At 45.2% G+C, this 13,558-nt stretch overlaps 1 protein-coding gene across 1 annotated transcript in view; it reads left to right on the forward strand.

Annotated features, from left to right (window-relative positions):
• The window catches only part of PTPRS (protein tyrosine phosphatase receptor type S), a 600,332-nt gene that overhangs the window by 485,560 nt on the left and 101,214 nt on the right, over positions 1-13,558 (forward strand). Inside the window, exon 21 of the mRNA XM_073652674.1 lies at positions 2,116-2,228. Coding sequence (XP_073508775.1) covers positions 2,116-2,228 — 113 coding nt within the window. The remainder of the gene's footprint in view (positions 1-2,115; positions 2,229-13,558) is intronic.

A 13,558-nucleotide genomic window follows, 5' to 3' on the forward strand; every position in this document is an offset into this window, starting at 1 on the left:
AAATGTCATCCGTCGTTTTAACGAATAGCACTCATTCCCATATTATTCTATGGGGCCCTGCACATGCCAGAGCATGCACAAGTTGCATCCAATTATCAGATCATACTTGGCCATTCAGATCTATGGGTCCGTGGAAAACATCGGACCATACTGAGTCTGCTTTTAACATACAGACTGAATGGAAAAGATGAGGAAATGTATTTTTCATCTGAGAAAATCCGCTCACACTCTGATCAAACTCTGATCAGATGTCACGGACGGACAAGGGGATGTCCGGCAGACGGCACAACACATGGATGCAACGGGATGATATAGGGGGAGGAAGGCCCTAACGGTAGGGAGCGAGGGATGGGACACCTTCTGACACCAGTCTGTGTCTATCCCTAATCTCCCCTAGCACCCTATGCGGGTCCTCCCCACCCCCCGCCACCGTCACGTGCCTAGTCCCTGACTGTCTCCTCAACAAACCCTAGCTAGTGCACTGGCCGACAAGTACGCTAGCCTTGTCACTACAGATAAAGTGGCTCCACACCTCCAGCTTGTCTGTATAGAATAAACTCTACGATCAGCTGATGGGTCATTTGACCATTTAAAGGGAGGTGGGAGTTGTAACTTCAGCTGACCAGCCTAAAAAGCTGCCAGCAAGAGACTGACATTAACTCTTGCTGGACCAAAGGGAAAAAACTTCATTTAAATTCCAACATACCCAGAGCTGCCACAAATCCCCTAATGATTCCTGACATCAGAGTTTAGAGTTTGATCAGAGTGTGATTAGCATAATCAGACCGATTTTTTTGGTTGAGAGAAAAACAGTCGTGTGACCCTAGTCTTAACTACATAGTCATACCACACAAAATAGTTAATAAATAACATTGTTTTCCAAACATCCTTTTATTTCATTATAATGTTAGAAGGGTTAAAATTGGCAGCAATTTTTAATTGCTTCAAGGAAATTTACAAATCCTACTTTTTATGTACCTATTTAGTTCTGAAATGACTTTGAGGGGCTTATATATTGAAAACAAAAAACAGAAAAAACCTTTTAAAAACTGAACCCATGAAGTTATTCAAAAGTGTTTTCATGAAATGTTCTAACCCTTCAGATGCTTCAGAGGAATTAATGCAAAGTGGAATGAAAAAAAATTTAAAATTGATTTTTTTTTCCACTAAAATATTGATTTAGCCCCAAATTTGTCATTTTCACAAATTTTTCACTGCAGTGCATGAGACTTGTCACACTGACACAGCTTGTTAGAACTTGCTTATGGCAGGACCTAATGGGCCACCGTACTCCATTATTTGGCCTCGGGATGTCATTGCAACAATTGGAACTGATAGGGTTAAAGAAGGAGCACTTTATTAACTATACAGATGCATACTATTCCGATTGACAGCACTTGAGGCCACCAAGCATCTTGTTATGAAGCCGTGCCATATGGCATAGAAATGACGTAAGGCAAGTATAATTGTGATGGATCTTTTAAAAGAATGGACGCATAAATGAAATGAAAATGGTTTACAAATATCGCCAATAATGATTTACAATAGTGCTCATGTATTATTTGCACAATGCCATTTCTTGATAATTGTTACAAGTAGCTTCTTGCCGAACCCAGAATTAGAGTGTCCGTCCTGTCCACCAAATGGACAGCTGAACTGTGCACCCATAAAATAACATGTACACTGCACTCCATGTCCATTGGCTACACCATCACAGTGTAATAGGTGAGGAATCCCTGATGGTGAACTGTCCAGATGATGGGAGCTAGGTGAGGTCAGGGTGGCTGAGAGGACAAATGTGCATGCCTATTTCTGTCATTTCACAGACTCCCCACCACAGCCTGTAAGACTCCTCTCAGACATTCATGGCATATCCTGTGCTTAGGAATTGTATACTTTCATCTTGTTTTTTATTTGTTGTTTTTCATATTAGATTTCTGTTGTAATGCTGCCATTTAATGTGTTGTTATTCTTATTTGCCACCATCAACAGCAAACCAGACAGGTAAGAACTCAGTTTTCTTATTTTGCATATTTCATCCTACACCTTAGTGTGAATGAGGTTTTATTTCTTTTGAAAGGGAAAAATAATTGCTTATTTTTTGCTATTTTAAAGTAAAAGGAAAAACTCTGATCCCAGGGCCAAATGTCTGTTGAACAATGCAGAGATACCTCCCCACCACCCTACTGACCCAGTGGAAATGAGACGGATAAACTTTCAAACTCCAGGTAATGGCGAAAAATGTCATTTTTATTATAAAATGAAATAAAATCACATCACACACAGCCATATTGATGTCTGTGCTGCCTATAGTGTCCATAGCCTGCTGCCGGACCTATAATGTTCCTCAATTAGGCTTACTTTTTTTCCTCTTATTTTCTGAGAAGCTGTATGAGAACAAACTGTGGCATATTCCAACATAGTACGTACATACTTTGAAGATGGAGAATTCTTTGGCCTTATAAAAGCAACACCGCGTAATGGATCTGGGTCGATAATGTAGACCCATGTGAACAGCTTGCACTGCCATATGCCTCTTTGCCTATGAACATTACAAATTAAATCAAGGTTAAAGCATTCCTGAAGTGATTTTCTTAAAAAAAAAACCTCTTTGGATTCACAGCATCATTGCCCCTAATTCAGCTGTGAGGGGAAAAGGTTAGGTGGGGTAACTGTAAATTCTGACCAGTGTCACTTTACGAGGTGATAACTCCAGAATGCTTCAATATATCTGTGATTCTGAGAATGTTTTTTTGTGACATATTGTATTTCATGATAGTGGTAAAAAAAATTTGATATAACTCATGTTTATTTCTAAATATATCGGAAAATTTAGCGAAAATTTTTGGAAAATTTCGCAGTTTTCAAACTTTTAATTTTTATGTTCTTAAACCAGAGAGATATGTCACATAAAATAGTTAATAAATAACATTTCTCACATGTCTACTTCACATCAGCACAATTTTTGAAACAAAATTTTTTTTTGTTAGGAAGTTAGAACTGTTAAAATTTGATCAGCATCTTCTAATTTTTCTAGCAAAATTTACAAAACCATTTTTTTTACGGACAACATCACATTTGAAGTGACTTTGAGGGGCCTATATGACCGAAAATACCCAAAAGTGACACCATTCTAAAAACTGCACCCCTCAACATGCTCAAAACCACATTCAAGAACTTTATTAACCCTTCAGGTGCTTCACAGGAATTAATGGAATGTGGAAGGAAAAAATGAACATTTTACCTTTTCCCACAAAAATGTTTCTTTAGCCCCAAATTTTTCATTTTCACAAGGGTAACAGGAGAAAATACACCATAAAATGTGATGTACTATTTCTCCTGAGTGCGCTGATACCCTATATGTGGTGGAAAACTACTGTTTGGGTGAACGTCGGGGCTCAGAAGGGAAGGAGCACCGCTTGAGTTTTGGAATGCGAAATGGCTGGAATCGATAGCGGACGCCATGTCGTGTTTGGAGGGACCCTGAGGTGCCTAAACAGTGGAATCCTCCCAAAAGTGACCCCATTTTGGAAACTAGACCTCTCAAGGAATTTATCTAGATGTGTTGTGTGCACCTTGAACCTCCAGGGGCTTCACAAAATTTTATAATGCAGAGCCGTAAAAATTAAAAAAAAACACATTTCCCACAAAAATATTATTTTAACCCCAAATTTTTCATTTTCACAAGGGAAACAGGAGAAAGTGTACCATAAAATTTGTTGTGCCATTTTTTCCTGAGTACACCGATACCCCATATGTGTTGGAAAACTACTGTTTGGGCGCACGACAGGGCTCAGAAGGGAAGGCGCACAGTTTGCGTTCTGGAATGAAAAATTGTCTGAAATCGATAGCAGACGCCATGTCGCGTTTGAAGGGCCCCTGATGTGCCTAAGCAGTGGAAACCCCTCAAAAGTGACCCCACTTTGGAAACTAGACCCTTCAAGGAATTTATCTAGATGTATTGTGTGCACCTTGAATCTCCAGGGGCTTCACAAAATTTTATAATGCTGAGCCGTGAAAATTCAAAAGCACATTTTCCCCCCAAAAAGATTATTTTAGCCCCAAATTTTTCATTTTCACAAGGGTAACAGAAAGAGCACCATAAAATTTGTTCTACGATTTCTCCGGAGTACGCTAATATCCCATATGTGGTTAAAAACGACTGCTTTTGGAGCACGACAGGGCTTGGAAGGGAAGGAGCGATATTTTGGCTGGGATAGGTTACTTACACCATGTCACATTTGAAGAGTCCTTGACATGCCTGAAACAGCAGAAACCCCCACAAGTGACCCCATTTTGTAAACTACACCTCTCAAGGAATTCATCTAAGGAAGTAGTGAGTATTTTTAACCCTCAGGCGATACACAAACCCAAACATTGGGCTGAGTAAATGAAATATTACTATTTTTCCACTAAAATGTTGCTTTGACCCCACGTTTGCAATTTTCAAAAGGTGTAATAAGAGATAATATTACGCAATTTTTCTTGAATACATCAATACCCCATAAGTGGTCGAAAACTACTTTTCAGGTCAGTGCAAAGCTCAGAAGGGCAGGAGCGCCATATTACAGTGCAGATTTTGCTGTTGTTTGCAGGTGACGTGACCCACTGGGAGAGCCCCTGAGGTCCCAAAACAGCAGAAACCCCCATAGGTGACCCCATTTTACAAAATACACCTCTCAATAAATTCATCTAGGGGTACAGTGATCATATTGACACCACTCGTGACTCACAGAAATTTATACCATTGGGCGGTGAAGAAAAAATAATTATATTTTTACCGCAAAAAAATTGTTTAAGCCCCAGATTTTACATTTTACAGGGTAATGGGTAAAAATGGTGCCGAAATGTGTCACACAATTTATTCTGAACGTGGCAATACCCCATATGTGGCTGTACAGTACCGCTTGGCCATACAGCGAGACGGAGCGCTTTTTGACTCTTGGAGAACAAATTATTGTAGAATAGTTTGCGAACTCCATATACCCAGCCCCTAAGTGCTAGAAGAGCAGAATCTCCCCTCAAGTGATCCCACTTTGGAAATGATACCCCTTTGGAAATTTATCTACAGGTGCAGTGATGATTTTGACTCCATAGGTGTTTTCCAGAAAAAAGCAGCAGTGGATGTTGCTGAGTGAAAATTGCAAACTGCCATTGAAGTGACCAGTACGTTGTAATGACCAGTAAGTTGTGCCCAGCTCATGCTTTAGGAGACATGCACCCGTAAATTAGGCGGGCTCTCATCGCTACAGGTATGCAAAACATGTGGACCCTAAATGTGATTTAGGCACACTGTGGGGCTCAGAAGGGGAGGGGGCATATGGATTGCGGAGCACAGAATTTTCTGAATTTCTTTTGGGGGTCAGGGGCCATTTTGCTTTTCCCGAGCCTTTGTGCTACTAGTAACGTGGAAGCCCCCTGTATTTCCGTTAACAGATGACGGACCTGAGTGGGGACTTTTTGTTGGATTGAGTTGAAGCTTTTATTATGAACATTTTACATAACGTTTTGGATCACATTTATCCGGCGCTCTACGCTGAGCACTTATATCGGGGTTTCCATCTAAATCTTCGAGTGATGTAATTCAGATGAAAACCCCGAGGGATCTGTTCACTATAATGAGGCAGCAGAGTTCAGCTGTGTCCTTCTTTTCAGAAGTGCGCAAAACTGGCCAACTGCACTTTAAGACACGCCTAAAAAAACTGACACCGCTGGATCATAGGTCAGACGGCGTCCACAGTCCATCTGCCTCATCACAGGGAATCTTTCACCGGGGAGTATCCGTCTGAATCACGTATTTCAGAGATTTACACCGTAATCCCGATGTAAGCGCTCAGCGCAGAGCGCAGGATAAATGTGAGCTGAGCAATACAGCGTTGTTTTGGGAAACAGAATGAACAAACCAACAGCAGGTGAAGAATTGGTTTATTTATTTTTCCCTTCACCCATGACAGCACACCTTGAGAGAGGGATCCTGAAAGCTTGGTTTATTACCATGTATTGAAGATAAGAGCTTCCAGATAGCTGCCCTGCGCTTGGATCTCACACCTTGTTGGCTGACTGACAGAGGACAGAGAACTAAATGAATGGAAGAAAATGCAATCTAGTTTCCATGTAACGTACTGGTCTGCTAATGGTATATAATGTATGTTATCTGTGTCAGTGTAAATCAAAGTGGAGGAAGAGGACGGGAATGAGGAGATGACTGTGTGAATGCTAAATAATTGCCACTAGCACGCTGAGATGCTCCATTCTTGTTTGCTGTGTGCTATGGCATTTTTATGGATTATTAATGTGGAAGACCTCGGAAAATGCTGTATTTCAAGGCTTATAATCTTGCTGTTCATGTATCATGAATATATTGTACAGTTACTAGATCATGCATAATATGTATGGTTGGAATGTGGACGATAACAGTATTTTGTTTTGGAATTGTGGGGTTTGAACCATGTGTCAGAATACGTCGGGAATAATGTCAGAGACTGAAGGATAGATGCAATTGTTGATTATAAAGGGGGGGGGTGGACAACAAGCCAAAATAAATAATTGGATTAAAAAATGTATATATAATAATGGGTATTTGTAATTACCGACTCCAAAATTCATAGAAAAACCTCTGTGATTTAATTTAGCCATTGGGGCTTCAGAGTGTTGAGTTTATACATCCAATAAATTTCTTTCCGATTTAGACATTGCACCCTATTGGGGGTGTCGGGCAAGACGTGTTCGATAGGCAAGATCTTAAGATCCCTGTGATCCTGCTTGTGTTGCAGGACTATATGTCGGGACTGCCCATGTTTCATGAATCCTGTGGTTATATTATGTCTATGTGAATTTAGACTATTGTGTAGTGCCTGACTGGTCCTGCCCACATATTGTTTCGGGCAACTACAAGTGTAGCAGCTTTGGCAGACTAGGACAGTCAGGAACAACAACAGCTGACCCCTCCACCTCAGCAACGCAGGTGCAAGAAACAGCGCAAGAAACAGTCTGACGCCTCTCACACAGACAGCCGCTCAAGCAACCGTAGCGAAATCTGGAGAAGTAAGGTGTCGGACGCTTCTGGGCCATCAAGAAGTGATTCATCTTATATTCTGCCACAGCCTCCAAATCCGGTACCCTTTTGTGACTTCAGGGGTGAGTGATCTTCGTGAATATCACTTGATAATAATAGAAAGTTATTATGTGCTTCATTCCTTAGGAGCCTAAGAAGAGTAGAGCCAAACAGAAGCACAGGGTTTGTGCCTTATGCCAAATTCCCCTTTCCATAGATTGGCAGAAACAGCTTTGTTCAAGCTGTATTAACAGAACCATAGCTGAGAGTACTCCGGATTTTGCATCTAATCTGAGGTCCATAATCCGTACAGAGGTTTAAGATTCCCTGAAGTGTTTACTTAAATGGAAGAAGAGATCGCATTAGGATATCGCCGACTATGATTCATCCTCCCAGTCGGAGGATCCATGTCTGTGATTCATCATCCTCTTCTTCATCAGATAATGGTAGGCCCTGTTTCCCTATTGAGGGTACGGATAAGTTGGTCAGAGCTGTCAGATCAACCATGGGATTAAGGGAGGAGAAAGCAGCCAGATCCCTTGAAGGCATTATGTTTGTGGGCATGTAGGAAAAAAAGGGATGTTCCTTTCCGGTGAACCCTAAAATTCAGACCCTTATAGACCTGGAATGGAGGAAGACTGAAAAATCGGGAGCGTTGCCCTAATCCTCTAAGAGGATCGAGGATAGTATCTCTGAGTATTGGGATAAAATTCCCAAAGTTGACGGGTCTGTGGCCCGATCATACAAAAAATCGTCTCTACCCCTGGAGGATTCGGGCATTCTAAAAGATGCTCTAGATAAAAAGCAGACTCCTTCCTATGTCACACCTGGGAGGCTGCGGCAGGGGGCCTGAAGCCAGCCGTAGCAGGCACTTGTGTTGCTAGGTCACTCATTGTGTGGCTTCAACAATTAGAAGACCAGCTCAAGGATAAAAAGATCCCTAGAGATAAGATCCTCTCCAATCTACCTCTAATGCAGGCAGGGTTAGTCTTTCTTGCTGACTCCTCAGTGGATTCTGTTAAACTCTCTGCCAGATCAGCAAACTTATCTAATGCTGCCAGGCAAGCCCTGTGGCTCAAGGGTTGCCGAGGAGACCTGCAGTCAAAGCATAAGTTATGTTCCCTCCCTTGTGAATGCAGACTCTTATTCGGCCAAAAACTGAACGAGCTTTTGGAGAAACCTGGCGACAAGAAGAGAAGTTTCACAGGGGACACAAAAAGATGTTACTTTCGGAGGAAGAGATTTAACCGGGGTCGCCCTCCCGGAGAAAGAAAAAGATGGGAGACCAGATCTAAGAAAGAGTCTGGTTATATGTTTGGAGGACCATCCTCCAGTACCAAAAAATCTTCCCAATGACGCCAGGCTAGAGGTCGGTGGAAGGCTATCCCATTTTATTCCAGCTTGGGAGGCCATTACATCAAATCCCTGGGTGTTGAGTATTGTGAAGAGTGACCTGAAGATATGCTTCAGTCAGATCCCTCACCGAACTTTCATGATCACACTCAGGAGGAAGTCCAGGGAGGAGCAGATAGCCTTAGAGTCGGAGATACTAGATTTAGTAAAGAAACAGGTCCTTCACGAAGTTCCGGAATCACAAGGGGAAAGGGGATTTTATTCCCCCCTATTTGTGATTTAAAAAAAAAAAAAAAACCTCAAGAGTCTAAATCAGCTGATAAAGAGCCAGATTTTCAAAATGGAATCAGTGAACTCTGCAGTAAAACTCCTACACCACAATTGTTTCATGGCAGTTATCGACCTAAAGGATGCCTATTATCACGTCCCAATCCATCCAGACTACCAGAAGTACCTAAGGTTAGCCCTATTCATTCAGGGGGAACTGAGACATTTCCAATTTACTGCCCTACCTTTTGGTGTCTCGATAGCTCCGAGAGTGTTTACAAAGGTGATAGCGGAGGTGACAGCTTTTCTCCGAATCAAAAACGCAGTTATTGTTCCCTACTTAGATGACTTTTTGGTAATAGGGAGATCAGAAGACCACTGTTCCACTCAACTTCTAGATGTCAAGGTGGTTTTACATCAGCTGGGATGGTTGATAAATGCTCAAAAATCAAAACTAACCCCCTCAAGGACTCAAATCTGTAATGCACACGCCCGGGCTGAGCGGCGTGTGATTCCACTGGACCGTGCCGGGGAGTGAATGCCTGGAGGGGCGTAAGTAGGTATTCACCTGATCCGACCAGGGTCGCACGACGGCATACGACGCCAGTGCACCAAGGAGGAACCGAGCAGAGGGACCAGGTGCTACTCCAGGACAGACCCCGGACACGGCTGTTGACCCACACAGGGGAATACAGGAACAGAATGGTTAGGCTGGCACACAGACTGGTGGGAATAGGCAGGCACGACTGGTATGCAGGCAGGCGGGTATGCAGGCAGGGGGGTACAGGCAAGCATGGCTAGAGTGCAGACAGGGAGGCACTAGCAGGTAGGAACACAGGCGGGATAGGACCCAGTACACACTGGGACTCAGGAACAGAACCACAGATGTGGCGGACAAACACAGCAGAGTGAGGCCGCCCAGAGAGGTGAGCAAGAGTAGAGCAGGACGAGGCCGCCTGGAGCAGTCAGCAAGAGTAGAGCAGGACAAGGCCGCCTGGAGCGGTGAGCAAGAGTAGAGCAGGAAAAGGCCGCCTGGAGCGGTGAGCAAGAGTAGAGCAGGACAAGGCCGCCTGGAGCGGTGAGCAAAGGGTCAGAGCAGAGCGAGACTGCCGGGGTAGTGAGCAAAGGAGTCAGAGCAAAGCGAGACTGCTGGAGCAGTGAGCAAAGGAGTCAGAGCAGAGCGAGACTGCCGGAGCAGTGAGCAAAGGCAGAGCAGGCTAGAACCGCCGGAGCGGTGAGCAAAGGCAAAGCAGGCTAGAACCGCTGGAGCGGTGAGCAAAGGCAAAGCAGGCTAGAACCGCCGGAGCGGTGAGCAAAGGCAGAGCAGGCTAGAACCGCCGGAGCGGTGAGCAAAGGCAGAGCAGGCTAGAACCGCCGGAGCGGTGAGCAAAGGCAGAGCAGGCTAGAACCGCCGGAGCGGTGAGCAAAGGCAGAGCAGGGGGGACAGGGCTCTGTTCACACGGAACAGACAGGAAGGGAAAGGCAGAACCAGATACCCACAGGGTACTTGCAGTGAAGTAGCGAGTGGATCACAAACTCACAAACGAGAGTACAGTGACAACGAGCAGGAGTTAGGTACAAGTTCAGACTCTGCAGAAAAAGGAAAGGTACGGACATAGAGAAACACGGGAAACAGGCTAGAAGAGTATACAGACAAGAACAGACACAGTAGCAAGATACAGGAGCGGGTCTAGGTAGCAGCCCCTAGAAGGCGGGAGGAACAGGCTAGGAGCGTGTTCAGACAGGACAGACAAGATACAGGAGCGGGTCTAGGTAATCGGCCCCTAGAAGGCGGGAGTAACAGGCTAGGAGCGTGTTCAGACAGGACAGACTAGATACAGGAGCGGGTCTAGGAATGCAGCCCCTAGAGGGCGGGAGGAACAGGCTAGGAGCGTGTTCAGACAGGCCTGGAAATACAGCCTCCAGGATAGGCAGACTAGAGAACACAGAAGGGACCTGGCACATTCAGAGTGCAAGAGCACACTAAATGAAACACAATGCTCAGGCATGGGTTAATTGGAGCAGCTGCTTTAAATACAAGGTGACAGACAGCAATAGGCTGAGGACGCACAAGGGGTGTGCCTGCAGCAGGTACAAAAAGCTAGAAGTGATCGGGCGCCGCCCTTAAGCAGCAGCACACAGATGCAAATAGACAGCATGGAGGGAAGCCAGAGAGACATTCTGGATTGGAGATCAAGTGCACGCTCTTGCACAGTGGGAGATGGACCACTATGCAAGGACGCCGCCAGTTATGTTACAAAATCTTTCTGGGCTTGACCCTAAATTCTCAACTACAAGCCTGCTTCCTTCCGGAAGACAAGGTTTGCAAAATAATCAATTTGGTCACAAGGGCCATAGAGTCTCCGGTGATGTCCTTGAGAGAAGCAATATCCCTACTGGGCTTCATGACGTCCTGTCTCCCAGCAGTCAAATAGGCCCAAGGTCATATGAGGCTTCTTCAGTGGGAGGTCCTGTCAGCACAGAGATCCTTCAACGGAGGTTTAGAAAAAAGACTATCTCTTTCCTTAGAGACGGTAGACTCCCTCTCATGGTGAACAAACAGGGAAAATCTGACCTCAGGCTTGCAGTGGTCCAGACCAGTCGACCATACAATTACAAGAAGATGCGAGTGGATCCGGCTGGGGGGTCATCTGGCAGATCTCTGTTCAGGGGCACTGGGCATGTCACAAAATAGGTGCATCATCGAACCTAAGAGAACTTTGGGCAGTGGAGAAATCCCTGATAGACTTCCTTCCCCCCATTCAGGGTCACCATGTCCAGGTCAGGTCTGACAATCGGACAACAGTAGCTTACATAAATCACAAGGGAGGAACCTAATCACGCTCCCTGATGGTAGTGGCAAACAGAATCCTGCAACTAGCGGAATAGTATCTCCCATCCCTCAGTGCTCTTTACATCAGGGGGGTAGAGAATTCAAAGGCAGATTTTCTCAGTCGCCACACTTTAAGACAAGAGTGGGCCCTAAACTCGATCGTCTTCCAGCAGATTCTCCAACTATGGGGGTCACCGGACATAGACTTGTTCGCCACCAGGGCAAACAGGAAGGTGGAAAGATTCTGTTCACTAGACCCGACAGAGAATCTCTATGCTGTAGACCAGGGGTCCTCAAACTTTTTAAACAGGGGGCCAGTTCACGGTCCCTCAGACCATTGGAGGGCCGGAATATAGTTTTTAAAAAAAACTATGAACAAATTACTATGCACACTGCACATATCTTATTTTGTAGTAAAAAAAACAATACAGGAACAAATACAATATTTAAAATGAAGAACAAGTAAAGTTAAATCAACCGGTATTTCAATAGGTAGGTAACTGTACCCAATAGGCAGCATAGGTCCCCAATAGGCAGGTAAATGTCCCCAATAGGAAGGTAAATGTTCCCAATAGGCAGCATAGGTCCCCAATAGGCAGGTAAATATCCCCAATAGGCAAGTAAATATCCCCAATAGGCAAGTAAATGTCCCCAATAGGCAGCATAGGTCCTTAATAGGCAGGCTGTTTCCCCCTTATAATGTCCTATGCAGGCTGTTCCCCCCTTATTATGCCCCATGCAGGATTTCCCTTTCTCCCACCATATAATGCCCCGTGCAAGATATCGCTCCCCTGTCTTTATAATGCCCCATGCAGCACGTCACCCCCCCCATATAATGCCCCATGCTGGATGTCACCCCCCCATATAATGCCCCATGCAGCATGTCACCCCCCCATATAATGCCCCATTCAGGATGTCACCCCCCCCCCCATATATAATGACCCATGCAGGATATCACTCCCCTGTCTTTATAATGCCCCATGCTGGATGTCAATCCCCCATATAATGCCCCATGCTGGATGTCACCCCCCCATATAATGCCCCATGCAGCATGTCACCCCCCCATATAATGCCCCATGCTGGATGTCACCCCCCATATAATGCCCCTTGCAGGATGTCACCCCCCCATATAATGCCCCATTCAGGATGTCACCCCCCCCCCCATATAGTGCCCCATTCAGAGAGAGAGGTAAGTATCCGGCTGCCGGGGCCCTGAGCAAGCGGGGGGAAGGGCGGGCGCTGACACCGCTCTCCTCTGCCCACAGCCCGGCGGGCCGGATAAAAGTCCTCCGCGGGCCGCATGTGGCCCGCGGGCCGTAGTTTGAGGACCCCTGCTGTAGACGCTCTCCAGGTTCCATGACCTTTCAGGAAGGCCTATGCTTTTCCACCGATGGTAATGATTCCGGCAGTTGTGAGGAAAATTCGGGAGGAGGGGGCAAGGATAATTCTAATAGCCCCTTTTTGGACAAAAAGACCCTGGTTCTCCCGGCTTCGTCTAATGTTGGTCTCGGATCCCTGGGTCCTGCCAGAGAGGCCGGACCTTCTCATCCAGGGGCCGGTATTCCATGCACAAGCCAAAGGATTCCATCTGGCGGCATGGAATTTGAGAGGATGTTACTGAGTAATAAGGGGTTTTCACCGGGCCTAGTTTCCACCCTTTTGGGTAGTAGAAAGCCCATAACAACTAATATTTATAGTAGAGTCTGGGGAAAATTCATGGATTTTATAGATACCCCATTATCAGATAAACCTCCAATTAAAGATGTCCTGGAGTTTTTGCAGAAGGGGAATGACCTGGGGTTGGCTACAGGAACACTCAAAGTTCAGGTGTCCGTTCTAGGGGCGCTCTATAATTGCAACCTGGCGGGGAACAGGTGGGTTTCTAGATTCATTAAATCCTGTTCCAAATCTAGACCAGTTCGGACTCTCAGAGTTCCTCCCTGGGACCTGAATTTGGTCTTAAACACACTCTCTGGCGACCTATTTGAACCCCTGCAGGTTATCTCTCCAAAGATCCTCACCCTTAAAACCATTCTCCTAGTGGCCCTAAC

The sequence above is a fragment of the Phyllobates terribilis genome, unplaced genomic scaffold, assembly GCF_046119375.1.
Source record: "Phyllobates terribilis strain yellow unplaced genomic scaffold, ASM4611937v1 Scaffold_1__5_contigs__length_1240528914, whole genome shotgun sequence".
Classification (NCBI taxonomy): domain Eukaryota; kingdom Metazoa; phylum Chordata; class Amphibia; order Anura; family Dendrobatidae; genus Phyllobates; species Phyllobates terribilis.